The sequence below is a fragment of the Lutjanus erythropterus genome, chromosome 8, assembly GCF_056507025.1.
Source record: "Lutjanus erythropterus isolate fLutEry1 chromosome 8, fLutEry1.hap2, whole genome shotgun sequence".
Lineage (NCBI taxonomy): Eukaryota > Metazoa > Chordata > Actinopteri > Lutjaniformes > Lutjanidae > Lutjanus > Lutjanus erythropterus.
In genome coordinates this window covers 9562164-9581214 of record NC_139324.1, presented here as the reverse complement: position 1 = coordinate 9581214, position 19051 = coordinate 9562164, and the positions used below count along the sequence as shown (strand labels likewise).

At 37.6% G+C, this 19051-nt stretch overlaps 3 protein-coding genes across 4 annotated transcripts in view; all 3 read right to left on the bottom strand.

The window, feature by feature from the left end:
- The window catches only part of hibch (3-hydroxyisobutyryl-CoA hydrolase), a 34323-nt gene extending 24115 nt beyond the window's left edge, over positions 1–10208 (bottom strand). Inside the window, exons 1-5 of the mRNA XM_084724443.1 lie at positions 10085–10208; positions 8941–9072; positions 7035–7119; positions 6523–6603; positions 6003–6055 (exon numbers count right to left, since the gene is read on the bottom strand). Coding sequence (XP_084580569.1) covers positions 6003–6055; positions 6523–6603; positions 7035–7119; positions 8941–9072; positions 10085–10087 — 354 coding nt within the window. The 5' untranslated portion in view covers positions 10088–10208. The remainder of the gene's footprint in view (positions 1–6002; positions 6056–6522; positions 6604–7034; positions 7120–8940; positions 9073–10084) is intronic.
- A 1786-nt stretch (positions 10209–11994) lies between these two features.
- On the bottom strand, positions 11995–13387 carry LOC146322454 (uncharacterized). The gene is made up of 4 exons (XM_084723973.1): positions 13283–13387; positions 13127–13173; positions 12634–13007; positions 11995–12377 (listed from the first exon to the last, which is right to left on the bottom strand). Exons 1-4 carry the CDS (start codon positions 13384–13386, stop codon positions 12342–12344), a joined length of 561 nt encoding a protein of 186 aa, XP_084580099.1. The 5' UTR covers position 13387; the 3' UTR covers positions 11995–12341.
- Positions 13388–15383: 1996 nt separating this feature from the next.
- On the bottom strand, positions 15384–18436 carry LOC146322453 (uncharacterized). Of its 2 annotated transcripts, XM_084723971.1 has the most exons (4): positions 17864–18436; positions 17503–17547; positions 16860–17326; positions 15384–15559 (listed from the first exon to the last, which is right to left on the bottom strand). In XM_084723971.1, the coding sequence occupies exons 2-4, from the start codon at positions 17519–17521 to the stop codon at positions 15524–15526; spliced, it is 522 nt and encodes a 173-aa protein (XP_084580097.1). In that variant the 5' UTR covers positions 17522–17547; positions 17864–18436; the 3' UTR covers positions 15384–15523. The 2 variants fall into 2 exon arrangements, with proteins under 2 accessions (XP_084580097.1, XP_084580098.1); XM_084723972.1 differs by lacking the exons at positions 17503–17547; positions 17864–18436 and having other exon boundaries at positions 16860–17209.
- Positions 18437–19051: the final 615 nt, after the last annotated feature.

The window sequence follows — 19051 nt, the reverse complement described above, 5'->3', positions numbered from 1 at the left end:
CACTGAGTACTTGAATAAAACAAACCGATCATTAATCTTAGTAAGGTAAAGTTTCATCAAAACATCCAGAGTTCCTCTCATCTTTGTCTATTATTAGATGCTGAATGAGTCATGTAGAATTAAGTGCACTTAAAAGATGAGATAAATAAACCTTGTGCATCGTAAGGAGAAGCAGCCCTCTTCCAATGACCATTTGATGCACCCAGAGGAAAGAGGGGCCGTTAAATCGAACATTACCCGAGTTTCACCATAAAAGTAGTGGAACATTGTTAAAGGTGGTGTGGTACCACCAAGCACCATATAAGAACATGTCTCCAGATCCTGCTGTAAACAATAGAAATGTGCAAAAGTGTGCAGACGAGTGTGTTTATAGCTAATGCTCACAAACAGAATGGGCTGCAAAATTTACAACCTGGCTGCAAGAGTTTACACTGGCTAAGTATGTAGGGGGGCTCCTCATTATGATATTTGGTTTACTGGATACAAACCAAATATTGATAGAACAGATGTTGGGGGGGATCCATTAAAATGATGTAGAGAACATGCATTACTTTCCCAGTGCACCACCTCCTTCTGTTCTCCAAGAAAAGTGAAATCTTGTCACCTCTCCCTAATACACTTCAGATTCTGCAGAGAAAAACAAATTCAAGTTTTGCTATATCAGAAATGATTAGTGACTGTGGGAAAGTGTGTGTGTGGTCAATGCAGAGGCCTTCCAGGGCTGGAAATTGGTGTTTGATACATTTAAAGTATCCACCAAAATAACCCAGTACCAGGAAGTATCAAAACTTCTACAGTCAAACAAGTCCTGCATTCGATCCTTTTAAAGCACAGGTCTAGAAAAAAATGAAATATTTGTAGGGATGTATTGTAAAGAAAGAAAGCTGCAGTGTTTATCAACTGACACCCTGTAATCTGTACTGTACATTTACTGCCAGACCGACAGCTTTCTGCTAAGTTTCTACTCTGCTATGAGCAGCACTGTCACTCAGTGTGCGGCTCACTCTCCATCACTTGCACACTGCCCTATTCCTTAAAGGAGCTATGCTGCTCTAACTATGTCCAATAAAATGCAACTATCGAGGCAGTCATGGTAAACTATCCTGCAGGAATATGTTGCTTTGTCACTGCAGTAAGAAAAATCTGTAGCATCACAGCCCTACTGGTACTGTAATAGCCCCAGTGAAGAGAAACAAATGACTGATAATAGTTCAAACTTAAGAAGAAAGTGCTGTCTTGTTTGAAGATGCACAACAGCAGCGTTACTTTCCACATCACTCTTGCATGAAGTATTCACTTTCAAAACAAGCACTGCAAAGGCTCTGAAAGATGAGAACATTAATGCAGGGATCAAAATCTGCCCCGACATCTTTTTGGCTCACACTTTTGTTCTCTCATTAGATGATGTAGAACATTAGCAAACAAGAGCTCTGTTCTCCAGGGGACACAGATTACTGTTCCGCACAAATATCCATCAACTGAGCAGCAACTGTTACCAACCGACTTAAAAACAGCCCGTTCTGAATCCGAGCTACTGTGCAACTACGTAAATGATTCAAATCTTGAGAGCAAAATCAAACACGCTGAAAAAAGAAAGATTGACACAGTATCTGCTAAAATGCAAAGCACAACAAACACGGATTAATAACACTTCACGTTCTCAGACCTTAATTCTGGGGATTTTAAACTTGGAAAGGGATGAATGATGTGCGTGAGGGAAGATCCCACTGATGTAAGAGAGAGGCAAACAGATCGTCAGTGTGTGTGTGAGTGTGTTCTTTGACCTGCTAATGACATGCCTTTACTCCCTGGTGGTTTGTTATCACTAACGCAAGAGTATTTGCTCCGACGTGGGAGTTCAGCCCTGAGCTCAGAGCAGATCTGGGAACGGGGACTCTGGCTGCTCTTGGACTTTTCCATATATAGAACTAGCCTGTTTTCAGCTGCTACGCACACATTAAACAGCAATCGCTCTGAGCATGGTTTGCGTCAACATTAGTGTTGTCTCAGTGTTGACATGACAGATAGGAGAGGTGTATTTTAAATTACTTAATTCCCAGAGCCGGAGAGGAAAAAAAAAAAATAGTACACAAAGATTAAATAAGTGTGTGATAGGCAGTGCAAATGACTCGACAAACATCACGGCTTTTAAGGTTTTCCACTGGGATGATGAACGGAAGTGATTTGTACCACAGCACATGGTGCAACATACATCAGAACCAGGCACTCAGCTGTCCCTCGCATCCATTATTGCGTGTTAGCCTACATTGTTTTTTTCTCAGTTTAGTTCTGACAAATAAATTACAGTGTCTGTCTCTCTTGAAAAGGGAAATGGTAAGTGGGTGTGTCATTATCATCATGGCTGTCTAAACATTGGAAAAACAAGCAAACAAGATGATTTTTTGGTTCACAGCTTCTAGGATTCAGCACCCCGTGAATTTTCCAGTGTGAAATGCTTACTACACTGAAAATACTAACAACAAATGCTGTATTTGTTTTTGGTGTTTTCTTCCATTTTTTTTCTGTATCGGCAGTGACACAAATGGTGAAACACTTCAACACAACAGTGTCTCTACTACCACCAAAGTCCAATGTTTGACCCACACTATGTAGGTGGTCTGTCTGATTTAAAACAAGAACTATTCCTGATCATTAGACCTTTGCAAATCAGACTGCTCTGAAGGTGGGGAAACAAAATCTCTTTAAAACTGCACTAATCAATCTTTGAATAGAATGGATAGAATTATCACCCAGCCCCACGGTTCTCAGCTCAACAGCATGTTTCAGCACCTTACAGCTCATTGTTTTGCAGGGGGTTTCCTGCGATCCCAGGGATGGAAAAAAAATTGACCAGGGAGGGACAATAAAAAACAAATTTTGGGACAGTTGTAGGGTGGAAGGCAGACCCAGCCTATGAAAAATGCAACTGCGAAACACACTGCAGCTGTCAGGCAGGTACAATGCCGTCCCAAAGCAGTGGTGGACTTGTGTGCTTCCTGGTGTCACCGGTGGCCACACCAGCGCTCATCCCACAGTGAGGGGTGTACAACTGGTTTTATTCATGGCCTTCTGATGTTACAAAAAAGCCTTTCGATCTATCAATTGAATGTATGTGATATAAATAAATTATTGAATACGTACACATAATAAATGTTTTACTAAAATGTTAAGCTGATTTATAATTTAATCATGTCATAGTATTTGACTTACACCAAGCAACATTTTTTATTATCAAAATAAATTTATTGTAGTAAAATATATATTTCACAGTTGGTACAGCCTTTACTTCCTTTGCGGTGGCCTAAATTGTGTTTCAGGATGGTTTGAGATGGTGGTGATTTGGATTTATGTCCTTTTACTTTACTGTTAGCATTTTTTTAAATGCCTCCATGCCTTTTGTCCGGTGTGATCCAGGTCTCCTAAACCCCCTGCGTGCCACTCACATCACCCATCACTTAAATTGTTTGGGAGATTCTGCAGTGCTGCTTTCTTGTGAAACTCAAGCAAGGCTTTGTGGACTAAAAAACTAAGGTGAGGATTAAGTTGCATCTAACGGTGAGCCTGCAGATTACAAACACCAATCTGAATGGTTTGTCAGCTCTGGGCTACTGTAGAAACATGCTGGTGCAACATGGCGGCATCTGTGGAAGAGAACCCACCTCCTCTGTTAATATAAAGGGCTCATTCTAACAGAAACAGTATTCAGATTTCCAGGTGGTTATAACATGATGAAAACATCAATATATTCTGCCACTAGAATCCCCTGAATCTTACAGACTGAACCTTTAAGGATTGAGTTGTTTCCTTTGCCATGTCCTGTTCGGGGTTGTTTTTGAGGTAAAGCATGTCTTTAAAAATAAAGGTGATGACTAAGCAGATGAGCGTAATCTTTCAACAGTCTTTGTATATTGCATCTTCATACTCCTGTGACTCTTCAAAGTCCAAACAGACTTTGAAAGTGTTACTAGCATCCTGCGAGGAGAACAGTGGGCGATAAAAGGTAACTAACCTGAACACAACTTACCAACAAGCTTATTTTACCACTGCATTTCTTGACATAAATAATGTCACCAAGCTGCTTTCAGCCAAATGTTTTTTGTGTTTTTTTCTTTCTTCTACAAAGCTGATCTAAATATCACCTCATGTGATATCACACTTTTTGGAAATACTAACAGAATTTTTCTACGCCAAACTGTTGGTCCATGATATGCAAATGAATTTAACAGTGAATATTTAAAAACATGAAGTGAGCTGTAAAACTTCTATCAAAGTTTGTCAGTTACAACTACATGATACTGTTATTGTATAAATGTGCAGAGCCTCCAAAAACACTTTCATCATCAATACGTTCTACGCATTGATGGAACTATTCTTTTTTCTATCTTCTCTAAATTTATCCCTTCAGTTGGCATTTCAGAATTTTTAGTGGTTTGCATTGAATTGTTTCCCTTTATCAATATGTTCCTTTTTGTTCTCGGTGTCAGCAGAAGACAAAAACATTTGAGAGCCAACTGCTGTCATTTTCTTTTCTACAGCCCATTTCATGCTGTATTATTCCTGATTCTCTACTTGAAAGAACCGAACAGTCGGCGTGCGAGAAAATCATGCATGAAACAACCCCCTTCCTCTTCCCGTCCAATCATAATGGCTTTGATCTGGATCACAGTGCACTGGGAAGCAAAGACTTTAGATCTCATCCAAAATAACAGCACATAAGCACAAAGGATAAAGGGCAGCAGTCGACCAAGAGAATAAAACATACATATAAAACATTATTTTTGAAACCATGAAGACAAAAAGCTACCCATCCATATGGTATGCTGCCTTCTCTCATCAAACAACACAGCAAAAAAAAAATACAAACAAAACATCAACAAATAAAGACAGAGCCAGCTGATCAAGATATTGATTAGTGCCACATTCTGCTGTAAAAACAATGTTGGGAAGACCAGAGTAAACGACACCCTAATGGACAAACTTGATGAATCAATGATTGATTACTCAGTCATTAAGAATTTGATCAATCACATTTATTTAATCAATTTACAACCAAATAATCTGAAATGTAGTGGAGATAATTTTTATGAATTCCTTCCACATGTTATCTGATATTTAATAATATGTAGGCCTCCTATCTTTACATGTTTCATACACTATGTAATGCTGTCAGAGAATATCTGATATTGTGGAAATAAAGTTTTAATTGATGGGAAAAAAACGCATTTGGTAATGTTTGGTAAGTACGGAAAATCTTTACATTTTTGTAATTACAAGTAATTGGTTAATTGAATGTTAATGTTACTTGTTATCTATTAAATTAAATTCTTACAATTGGCAATCCTAATCTGAACATGGAGGTTTAATGTTGTGCAAAAGGGTTTGTTAGGTCTTCACACATCTCTGCGCCACAGGGACACACACACACACAGACACACACACACACACACACACACACACACACACACACACACACACACAAGCAGAGAGGTGATGAGTAATGACCCAGTGGATACTGGTGGCTGTGAGCGACCTTGCTGACACCTCGAGGGTAAAATTACTGTCAAGGTCATGAAATGGAAAATGGGACACATTAATCCAAAAACCAGACACCTTCTCTGACCAGGTGAGTTCAACTAAACAAAACAAAAAAAAATCAGAGGCAGGTCATTCCTGGTGAATGAACATTTGTGCAGCTCTGTCTGAATTAAGTCTCATCATGCTTACTGTGGGGCAAAGTTACCGATTCAAATTCTAACCATATATGACACCTGGAGGGAAAAAACAGTGGAAGCGACACTGCTTTGTCACTTCATATTTCATCCAATCAGAGGCCACCTTGCCACTGGCAGCAGGTGACAGTGGCAGATAGTTCACTACTGACACCTACAGGCACACTTGAATATCACAACACATAGAAATAGCACTTTCTACTCAAAAAGGAACAAAACTTTGATGAAAATTAAGTGTATATACTTGAATACATGAAAAGTAAATGTACTCACCCCTCCCATTGTTATTCCATCAATAAGGGCGATATATGGTTTCCTGCACGCTCCTTAAAATATAAAATAAATTGTGTAAAAATGACAGAAAAGTCATAATTTTAAACAAGCAAACTGATAAAATAGAGGCCTGGGCATAGGAGAACATGCAAACTCTGCACACAAAGGTCCTGCCCCAGCCACAAACTCCCCGGCCCCCCAGCCAGCTGGAAGATTTGAACTCTGGACCTTCTTGCTGTGAGGTGACAATGCTCACCACTGCACCACTGCTGCCCTTATTACTATTATTCAGTCAAAAATGTTCCAAGATTTGATTTTGTCCTCATCACACAGCCCTAGTTTATACACTGTTGGCTAGTTTGATTTACAACAATGTATCATATTCTATGATAATCAATGTTTGTTCATGTAAACGACACATATATTGTTCAGTACATTGCGGCAAAGCCTATAAATATGGAGTTATTATTAATAAACCATATTACCCAGTTGTAATTGCAATTGTAACTGGAGTGCTTACCAATAGCATTGTTGAGAATGTATTCCTCACGGAAAAAGTCCTCTGCAAGAGGGTCTCCAGCTTTCCCTGCTTCTGTGACCGCTGAGAGGAAAAAACAGATCGAAACAGTAATGAAGCAACATGTTTCAGCTACAGTCACTGCTGAAACTCCTTTTTTTATTACTGTAAAAGTTAAACAGGGTGTACGTAATTACATGGACATAAAATACCAAAAGCAAAACAAAAAACAAGTCAGGGGAGAAGAAGAGAAAAAGAAAAAAAAAACCTCTGCTGAAATTATTTCATCATTCAGCAGATAGATTTTTTTTTTATCAAGATGGTTAGAAGGGTGAGGCCTCTGGCAACACCTTCAGAACACTGGTGAGTGTTTTAAAAATCACCAGCAGTTAATTATCTTTTAGAGAAACTGACGGTTACCTCTGTGACCCGAATGTATGCTAATATTGTACATGAGAGGCACAAACTGGGGCTGCACAGACCCCAGTGATTGAACCTACAAAGCTACTCCTTACCTCTGATGTCTCCACCTGCACAAAAGGCTTTTCCACCTGCTCCTTTGATGATCATAATTGTGGTCTCTTTGTCGTTCTCCCATTTCTAGAATCACAAAAAATATAGCAGTAAATTTACAAGAAACGGTCATAAAAAAGTAATCTTATGTTACCTTCACATGCCACTAAGCTGAAACAGGTTTCTGCATGATTGTTGTGAAAGATTAGTCATCCAGAACAGAAAATCAGAGGAGCACAACTATTCAAAAGACCAAAACTTTTATAATGATACCTTCAACACAACTTTCTAATATGGAAATGGAGTCAAACTATATAAGCTTGTGATACAAAATGGACGTTGGGATATTTAAATCCACGAACTGTACTCTACCATAGTTGTGTCCTCAAATATGAGTAGTATTTCAATTACACATATTTAAAGTATGAATTTAATTACTTTCTGGTATTTTGTAATTTGTATTTGGCAGGGCAGGAAAAATAAGATGTAACTGGTGACAAAAAACTTTCAGAGCTTGTATTTGTACAGAAAGTATTTTTGTATGACCCCAATTCCAAAAAAGTTGGGACATTTATGTAAAAAAAAACAAAAACAAAAACAAAAAAACAGAATGCAATGATTTGCAACCTATATTTAATTGAATAAAATACAAAGAAAAGATATTTAATGTTCAAGCCGATTAACTTGACTTAACTTATTTACAATAAAGCCACTCTGTTGTAACACGTGCAGAATCTATCTTGACATTGTCTTCCTGATATGAGCAGGGATGTTCCTGAAAAAGACGTTGTCTGGATGGCAGCATATGAATGTATACCTGTATTTACCTTTCAACATTAAAGGAGCCTTCACAAATGTTACAGTTACCCATGATGCTATGGGCACTAACACACCCCCATACCATCACAGATGCTGGCTTTTAAAGTTAGTGTTGGTAACAATCTGGATGGTCCTTGTTCCTCCTATTTTTTTCCTAAAATTTATTTCAATGAAATACATTTTCTCATACCAGTATTCTGTATTTTATTTTGATACGTTAAATAAGTGAGTATTTATTAAAAGCAAACTTTTTGATCTATTTGTGCCCATCTGTGAGTGTCGTCCACATTCACTATATTTTTAGAAATATTTTTATGTGTGTTCTGGGGATGTAACAATACCAAAAAAAAAGGTATGATGATACTACAATATAAAGTTAATGATATGATATTTATCACAACATTAAAAACCAAAGAAAAATATCAGCTTGAAAAAATAGATCTGATGTGTATAACATTTTTGTTCATATAAAATTAGTTTTTCCTTTTATTTTAAAGTGCTTCTGCTTTGATTCTTTAATAAACTAAAATAAAACGAGCAAAAAATTGATGTGTTTGTCTTTGGCAATGAATATTTTAATCATGCATGTACAACTGCAAAACAAAAACAATGCAGCAGTCACTAGCAGTAATAGCTAAATACAATAATTAATCATGTCATATAACAGTAGATATTGTCACACTGTGGTAGGGTACTGAGACTTTCTTTTTATTGCAATATCGCCATATTGATATATTGTTACATCTCTGCTGTCTCCTAGTATTCACTTACATACAACTTAATGATTGTTTTTCAAGGAAGTTAAAATAATTACAATCCCTAAATTGCTACGTAAGCGTGGTAGTGTGAAGTTAAATATTGTGAAAAAGGTTTTTTGACCAGAGCATAAGTATGTAACAGTTACTAAGTCCTACGTAGTTTTATGAGTAAATCTGTCCCACCCTCAATATCAACAAGACCTTGATATGAAAGTCAAACTAAGTGAGATACTGGCAGCCATTTACAATCAGTTGCACACCGCAGCAATAAATGCCACAGCCGAGGCCTTGACATTTGCTCCAGTTGAAGTTTGCATAAGCTTCCACACACCTTGAGCTGAGGGTAGATCTGTCGGATCATGGTCAGGTTGAGTGCGTTCAGGACTTTGGGTCTGTTTATGGTGATCACACCTGCGCTGCCCACTTTCTCCAAAAGAACCTCTGCTTCCGCCTGACTCGACATCTGATCCAAAAAAGAGACAACAGGACAACTGTGTAAGTCTTTACAACACGGTGTAAAAAAATGTCAGTAAAATAGCAACAAAGAGAGTCATACGTAACAAGCAGTGTCACCTGGCTGACCAACACTGCAGTGAAATGCTGAGGAAGTGTTTCATCATGTGTGTCATGTGTGGTCCAACACCACTAACACTGTATCCATAAACAACCATAGCAACACTGCTGGCTGATAGCTAAAATATAATATCAATACTGGTCATCTATTAATCCTACCTGCAAATAATTGATTGTAATGTATATTAAACGTCAATTCATTTGGGCTACAAATAATAGTTCATTTTCTCTATTAATTGATAGGTGTTTGCACTAAAAAAAAAAAAAGAAAAAAAAAAAAAAAAGTGAGAAATGTTGATCAGTGTTTCCCAAAGCCCAAGATGATGTCCTCAAATGTCTTTTTTGCCACCAACCCAACGATATTCAGTTTACTGTCAGACAGGAGTAAAGAAACCAGAAAATATTCACATTTAAGAAGACTGAAACTGATTAATGGATTATGAAAATAGTTGGCGATTAATCAAACACTTAATTCATAATTGATTAATGGTTAACATGCTGTTGACATGATGCAACTAACGACTAATTGATATAATATCGACTAGTCTGCAGAATATTTTCTTGATCAATCGATTCATTGTTTTAGTCTTTAAAATGTCAGAAAATGCTCATCACAATCTCCCTGAGTCCAAAGGGATGTCTTCAGATTGCTTCTTTTGTCTAACCAACTGTCAAAAACCCAAAACAAAACACTATCATTATCACTATTAAGACACTGGAATCAGCAAATTTATGACATATTTGCTTCAGAAGTAATCCAGCTCTAGCCATGAACACTTTTTTATTACATTTTTTGTGAGCCTAATAAAAAAAAGGTAGTTTGTTAAAGAAACCATAATTTCCTCCAGTAATCCCACAGTAACTACAGTTCAATATGCAGTCATAGTACAGGGCTTGCTCACCATGTGGCCTTGGATTCGCTGCAGTCTGCAGACGGATCTCAGTCTGCAGGAACAGCAAAGAAAGACACATGACAAACATTAGTAAGTGTATACAGGCTGGACTCACACTGAAAACATCTCATTTGACAGACAGAATCAATCATATTTTTCTGTTGCGTTCACCCAAGCTCAAATCGATACCACTATTTGTCCAGTTGGCCTCAGACTGTAAGTTCATCCATTTACTATCACCACATTATCACATACATACTATGCATACAGTAGCTGCATCCTGCTGACTTGATTCATCCTGACTTTAGCATGTCTGACATTTTATAGGAAGCTACTTAATGGCATCAAACTCGGAAGTATCAGGACAACAAACCCGCGACGATACTTTCTGGTTTCGTTAGAAATACAGTAAGTCTCCACATACCTGTAAGCAGACGTCAAAACGGTCAAAGACATTATTATTTTTGACTTTCAGCTACAGCTTGCTTTGCTTGCTGTGTAGTTTCTGCATCTACTTCCTGAAAGAGGCACCGAGCTGTCTCTGATTGGTCGATGGGTGAAGCCTCGGTGGGCGTTCACACCACCGAGGGAGAGTCAGTCCGCGCTGTGTTTGTGCCACACTGCCACCTGCTGTGGAGAGGAGGTACTCTCACTACTGTGTTCTTTATATGGAACACACTTATTTTTTTATGTATGTTATATATTATGCTAAATTTATTGTACGATTTTCAGTTAAATGTTCCCCCTCTGTAGACATTTTAAATCTTATCTTGAGAACTACATGTTTTCGCAGGTTTTGAGTATCCTTAACCTTTTATGTTTTGCTTTTAATTTTTTAGTTTTATATTGTCCATATGTTCCTTTACTTATATATTTGTGTGTGCAAATGGTATAGTTATGTCATCTTTAATGCTATTTTAAAGTTACAATGTTATATTATTCAGTTTTTGTTATTTTCTTGTTATTTTAGGTGACATTGGGTGTTTTTAAAAATAGATTTTATAAGGAAACTCGATTTGATGTGATGGCTTGATTTAACTTGTATGTTATATGATACTATATTATACTATATTATATTATATCATATTATATTATATTATATTATATTATATTATATTATATTATATTATATTATATTATATTATATCACAAAATCAGCATACCCAAATGAATTCTGTCAGAATTGATTTTTAACACTTCTGAAGTGTGTATATGGATCCACACCACAGAGTTCATTTAACTCTTTTTGGAGAGCTGGTAGCTGAACAGTTTTGATCTTTTTGGAGTTAAAATCGAACACTTCTTAACACATACCAGTGTTGTTTTTTCTCAGCAGTAGCCTAGTGTTAACTCATTCACATTTACTCGCTCACAGAATCCTCTGTTTACTGTACACGTGTTACCCATGTTTATTTAATTGCTCTTGTAGTCTCTATAGTTACTTCAATTTTAATTTTCTTTTGTACACCTTTAATTATTCATTTCTTTAACTGTCTCAATTTATCTGTTCTTGTAGCTGCAAAAACATAATTTCCCTTCCCAAGCTTAATAAATGCTTATTTATTTATTTTATGCTCTTTTTATACTTTAATTTTAAATTCAGGGCTTTTATTTCATTGAAGTATTGCTGGGTTACTTAAGTAAAAGGTCTGGATAATCCTTCACCACTGACTAGAACTATTACACACACACAACACCACAAGAACAAGAAACAGTGTCTCTGAAATACTAGTGAACTTGTTATTTAAAATGCTGGATATGAACATGAATAAATGTTTGATTACACAGGCTATCAAAATCAGATTAGGTTTGACTGCACAGGCAGTTCCAGGGCGTGATGAACTGCTGGGACTGAGGCGTGGTGGAGGAAATGTGCTCAGTCAACCTTTCCTGGGTAAATAAAGAGCACACACCTTGACTTCATGAGCCACAGTCACAAATCAGTGTATTCAGACACATGGACTCAACATGCCACCGTATTATTAATTTCCCAGTATTTCACATGCACAGAAAGCACTTTTAATTATATTTCAACACAATCATGGTTACAGTAATGTCTCTTACAGTACATCAAAGTTATGAAATGTTGAGAAAAGCTGCAGTCATCAAGTCATGTCATGGCTGATTGACAGTCATTTTCAAAAATCCAACATTGTTGATACAAATACGTTTTTTTAAAGATTATTTAGGGAGTAAAATATTAATTATAATATATAGTCAGGGAATTAAGGTGTCCAGGTGCCACTTTGTCTTGAGGAGTCTTCATCTAGTCCGAGTCGCTGCTGCAGGAGCTGCTGGAGGACTACAGCCGAGCCGAGATAAAAACAACACACAGACATCAGTGAGTCACTTCAATGATCTAAACAAAACTAGTGTAAAGCTTGAGTTATAGCTACATTAGATTTTAAAGTATTTCACTGATAGGCTGTGATTACATCACTCCAAGTTGTATTTTTTATGTTCTATATTTCCCTGTTTGAATTCTGAATAAAATATCATTTCTGGAGTAAATAATCCAATGTACAGTGCATCATATCTGAAAAATCACTGATCCTTACCCTGTGACTGTCCTTCCCTTTCTTGTGGCAATGGCCATGCTTGTGACCGTGCTTGTGCTTGTGCTTGTGTCCATGTCCATGTCCATGTTCGTGCCCATGTCCGTGTCCGTGACCATGTCCTTGGCCCTGCCCATGGCATTGTCCATGTCCTTGGCCCTGCCCATGGCACTGTCCGTGTCCATGGCCCTGTCCATGGCACTGTCCGTGACCAGGTCCGTGCCCCTGGCCAAAACCAGGTCCAGGTCCGTAGCCTCCCATTGGAGCATGGGGCTGAGGAGGGTAGTGTGGTGGTGGGTGGGCGCCTGGAGGATACTGAGGGTATCCCCCTGGCATCTGCTGAGGATTGTGTGGGTAACCCGGCGGGTACTGGTTTCCTAAACATAAGGAGAAAAGAGAATTTTGTTTAGTTAATACTCATACAGTTCATACTTATAGAGTAGTATCATATCTTTAATGCACATTCATTACTTTAGAAAGTGGTTGTGTTATTTACCTTGGTTGTTTCCGTACATTTTGATACTCCAGATGAAAATACAGATCCTAAAAGCAAAAAGGAAAACATTTTAAACAAATCAAACTCAACTCATATAAAATCATTTCATATTTCAGAAGCATCGAGAGCTCAGCAGAGTGTTAGAGGTGAACTTACTGTGAGCTGGAGAGCAGATCCACAGACGCAGTCGTCACCTGCTGCTCCTTTTTATGTGCAGTCCACTTCACATGATTAGGGGGCCGAACTTCCTGAACTCCCATTAGAACATTGTTGCTTCATGACCTAAATGGGTGTGTGTGTGTGTGTGTGTGTGTGTGTAATTTTTAACATACAGTCAATATAGTCCTGATATGGATGCACACACCCACACACACAAACTTTTGAGACTGTGCACTCTCCTGTTTATAAATTGGGATTACAACTATTTTTTTTTGTCTTTCTGTCACTAGAGAATTGTTCATTTTCAATCACAAACTATGGATGCCAGTTTCCACCAATAGCATGAGGGGAAATGATCCTGTAAGTCATTATAATGAGACAAATTCTCAAAATGATGACTCAGTAAGAAATTATTTTATGAAGTTATTATTTCAAGTTACTGAGTCATTATTTTGATGTACTAAACCACTACTTTGAAATACTAAGTCATTATTTTTGACATACTGAATCATTATTTTGACAAACTAAGTCGTTATTTCAACGGTTTCTCAATATTTTGAGATACTGAACAATTATTCTGAAATATTAATTTCATTAATTAATTATAATGACTGACAGCATCTTTTTTCCATCACATTGACAGAAATAGACTTAATACATAACACTTAAAACACTGAAATTAATTTTGATCTTGAGTCTCTTTCATTGTTTGATATGTTGATTGTCTGCACATATCCCTACTCACCACTTACAAACTTATTATTTAATTTTTGGTTGACTCTTATCAGACACAACATCAATTAAATTATATAATTTTATAGTGTAATAGGACACATCAATAATAGATTTTCTGTATATCTTTATTTCTTTGTTTATATACATATAACGTAATTTATTCATTCTAGTCCTTTCTGTATTCTTTTCCCTGTGTTTTTTGCATTTCCCTTGTCCTTTGCTATTCATTGAAGGGCCAAACTGTCAATAAACTGGCTCTGGGCGGGTCTTACTGCCCAGGCTGAGTAGACACTTTGTGTGCATCCTGTGAATCCTATACAGAAACAAATAAAGCAATCTATATGCAATAAGTAAATGAATGAGTGAATAAATGTTGACATAAATGAAAATGCTTACAATAACTCTTTCATATTTTGTTATTTGTCTGTCTATTCCCACATTTATTTTGTTGCTTTTGCAGATTTATGTACACAGATATAACACTCCTATGACTCCATATTTTGGAACCTTTTGATATATATATATTTTTTTCATTTCTTTTTGTTGTTGCTGTGTATTTGTGACAATTCTGGTTTTGTTTTTCTTCTTGACTGCAATTGTTTCACATGTAATTTCACAGATTTTCTGATCTTGAAAACACTAAACTCTCCTGACTGGATATGAGCCAGAAGCGCAACATGTTTGAAAGTTTCGGTCCATAGAAGGCATCACGGCAGGAGAAGCAGCAGTGGGGTGCTCTGTGTGAATTTGTACTATTTCACAGTTTACTCAGCTCACGTTCAAGTTTACACTTGCACAAAACGGCACCGTGTAAATCATAATACAATGATGTATGTGTCAAAGATAAAATATGTTATTACAAGACCAAAAACAACATGAATTAAAGATTGACAGTTTATTACAAGTGGATTCAAGTGTATGTACTGGGGAGTGGCAGGGTGTGTGAAAACCAGCTGAACAAAGGTCTAAATTCAACACTCCCTGGGTAAATAAAGATAATATAAATAAACACTGATATGTAACACACAGTGTAGGAAACTGTGAGGTCAAATGAAAAAAGGCAAGGCATTGTAGAGTTGAATTCTTTTATGATAAACAGAAGGCAGTTATATGTTGTTCATCACAAGGGAATGATTGTGATTTAATACATCAAAAGCATACATTATGTCACACACTGACTAATGTCAAAGTAGGTTTCAAGAAAACAACAGTGATCATCAACTGTCGGGTCAGAATCAGAAGGTGGAGCTGATACAAGTGTTTAGTTCTTTTCACTTTGGCTCAAAACATATAAAATCATACTGCAAGTGACAGCTAAACCTGACTTTTAATCTGCATTTATTAGCCCCATATTTGGAAAAAAACAAACAAAAAACAAAATAAAACTACATGCTTTAAAATTTCCATGGTCCAATGAAGTGATTATTATGATGATCAAGGAGCAGGATGAAGGTCTCCAGACGGCAGCTTGTCTTGTTTCTCTTCCCATCCAGACATCTTCATCTAGTCAGAGTCGCTGCTGCAGGAGCTGCTGGAGGACTACAGCAGAGACAAACATGTTCATTTCATTTAGTGATGACATCTCAGTCAGTCAACGTGTGAAGCTGTGAATTCATAATTTAATAAAAGAATCAATAACACTGTATCGAAATGAATAAAGTGAAATGTACTGCATCTTTGAACAATGAATATTCTGGATCTAGAAATGTATTACATATTTCTTTAAAAAAACATTTAGAATGATTTTGTTTGATGCTTTTCTATTTATGTTTTTGATTTGTGCTACATCCAGCATATTTATAAACCCGCAATACCCGTTTTGTCATGGTCAGTTGAAAGCAGAAGAAGTAAGCTTGGATTTCTAGTCATGCTGGTTGGTACTTTAGATGCTAAGTGCTATTTCTTCCACCTAATGTATATTTTGGCCAACAAAGAAGTTGGATATCCACATGAAAAGTTCAGAATTTTCTTTTTAATGCTGACATATTATCACCTTTAATGTTCATATGGCTAACATGTTAGCAAAGAGTTGCCTATTTACACTTCGAACAGACACAGTGCAACATTAGCATTAATTAGGCGTCATGTACATGTGATAAATTTAATTATAATTGTAGCTTCTAACAACTCCTGAGAAGAAATTTCTGTCTCTCAAGCTGCTAAATGCTTCATGTGTTCACCAGCTAAATGCAAAAGTTGTCAGGCTGCTGTTTGCTACTGGACAGGAGCACAGGTGTACAGTTTGGTTGGAAAGAGTTTTTTTCCCCCTGAAAACAGCTGCTTGTTGCAGCTCAAAATAATGTTATGATACTGAATCAACACTGCAAAGTTGCTGGAAAAGTGCTAAAAGACTTAAAAGATGCTAATAGGCTGAGTAGAGCTGAAGAGAAGTGTAAAGATGGGTGATAATTCTTTGTAAGTTCATCACTGTAAGCCGCTCCTTTCATGTTACAGTCATCTGATCCATTGCTACCATATTATCATTATACATCTCTAAAACAGTTACAACAAAAAACGAACATTATAACCTATATTGCAGGCCTGTTGTATTAGACTGCTTTAGTTTAAACTAGTTGTACCTACAGTAATAAACAGGGAACTGAGTGTATTTGCTAAATTAAAAAATAAAGAAAGATGTACATTTATTTTAGAATGTGACTTGCAAATAAACTTTTTCTAACATTTAAGGTTCTGATTAACTGTGTTAGTGAAATTGGCTCTTTATTATGGATTCAATTAAATGTAGTTATTACGCTATGTATTGTCAGTGGACTGCAGTACAGTTTGTACTTTGGTACAATAGAGACATTTATCAATAAATAAGTAAAGTGGTTCTTACCCCATGACACTGCCTTCCTTTCTTGTGGCAGTGGCCATGCATGTGACCATGCTTGTGCCTGTGGCCACGCCCATGTCCGTGATGCCCATGTCCGTGATGCCCATGTCCGTGATGCCCATGCCCGTGTCCGTGAGGTCCATGTCCGTGTCCGTGAGGTCCATGTCCGTGTCCGTGATGCCCATGGCCATGACCATGATGCCCATGCCCGTGATCAGGACCGTGTCCATGCCCAGGACCATGGCCAGGTCCATATCCAGGTCCATACCCAGGTCCATATCCAGGTCCATACCCAGGTCCATACCCAGGTCCATACCCACAATCAGGCCTTGGTCCAGGACCATAGCCTCCATGCCCTCCACAAGGTGGGGCTACAGGTGGACCACAGGGCTGAGGAGGGCAGGGTCGAGGTGGGGCAGGGCCTGGTGGACACGGAGGCTGAGGATAACAGCCTGAGGGGTACTGGTTTCCTATTCGAACAAAAGTGAGGCTCAGCATTTTCTCTTTTAGTTTGTATGAACATGCTGTAAATTTTTGCTCCTTAAAATTAAATGAAGTGGGACAAAAAGGACAGGGCTGAGGTTTTATCAAAAGTGAAAAAGACTGAGAATGAACAAAAGACACTTAGAACAAGTAACTTATTTACCTCTGTTGTTCCCCCACATTTCAGAATTTCAGATCAGATCCAAACCTTGAGATGACAGAAGCCACTTAATTACATAAATCCCCTCTGAACATAAGTAAAGAAACTTTTATTTTAAAAAAGCTTAAATAAAAATGCAGTTTGAAGCAGCAGTGAAACCTAAAATTCAATTCAGTGTAGAAAAAAAATAAACTCATGTCTCACAAGACTGTATAAAGACATCAGTCGGGTATATTGTACTAATAAAGACAGAATAATGCAGTTAACAAATAAAATATATGCAGGCAAAATGACCTATCAATACACACATACAGACGCAAATAATTTAATGTTATTATGCCCAAATAGCTAATAGTGAACTTACTGAGTGTTGGAGTGCAGATGGATAAAGTCAGCAGTGAACTGGCTCTGCTTTTATAAGAAGCCACACCTCAGCTAAACAGTGGTGGGCAGAGCCAGAAAGTGTCCTGCTTTGACGCCATCTGGTGGCAGAGAGCAGCACCATCACACCCAAACACCACCACCTCCTCCCTCACAGATCCAACTGGGAATGTCCACAGGATTGTTTGAATTTTATACAAACAGTTTCTCCATCAGAATAAGCATCTAATCTACATGCACTGACTTGAGCAAAATAAAGAGCCAGTACACCCAAACCGTCTCTGTCTTCTTTTTTATTTATTCCATTTACTTTCACAAGGCCTTACAATCAGTGAAAATTTAATTTGTGGTTTTACATAATTTTACTTTTACAAGGATTCTTGTGTAGGGTAGCAGGATGAAGGTTTCCAGGTGGTAACATGTCTGGGTTCTTGTCCCACCCTGGAGTCTTCATCTAGTCAGAGTCGCTGCTGCTGCTGCAGGAGCTGCTGGAGGACTACAGCCGGGATAAACATGCAAGAAAACAAACAAACAAACAAAAAATGTCAATCAGGGATGACAAGTTATCATCAATTATTTTTTTGAGAGAAGAGAGCAACTGTGTTCCAAGGGTCCAGGGAAGGGAAAGAGAACCACATTCTCGTCCCTCTCGACTCAAGACAGTAAGACCCCAACTTCTGCGATAGATCAGACTGTGGTTACAACATGAGACATCCAGGTGTGAATGTGTGTAACTGTGTGAAAGTGGAGCATGGCCACATCTGCCATCACTCCCGTTTTTGAGAGTTTCTCATGTATTTCATTCCCATCTCCGGATGCTCTCTCATTTTGTTGTTTCTCCAGGGAAAATCCCGTAATTTGCATGGCTGCCAAACTTTATTATGAATAATTGCCATATCTGGAACGGTATGTCTGTCTGATGCTATTGCAAAAGCATGCATTGCACCCTTAGTTTAATATTTTGTAACCTTAGTTGAATTTTGAAAAATAAATGCCAAGCGCAGGGTGGTAGGTCAAGCTGTATAGACTGTATGTGTTTATGTGCACCTTCCATTTTGATTAATTTGTCATGCAAAAGGGCTTGGTCAAAGTAAATATAGATCAGTGGGTGAAGTGATTATTGAAGACTCTCTCAGCCAGTCACATCACTGGTCAGCTCTGAAGCAGCTGT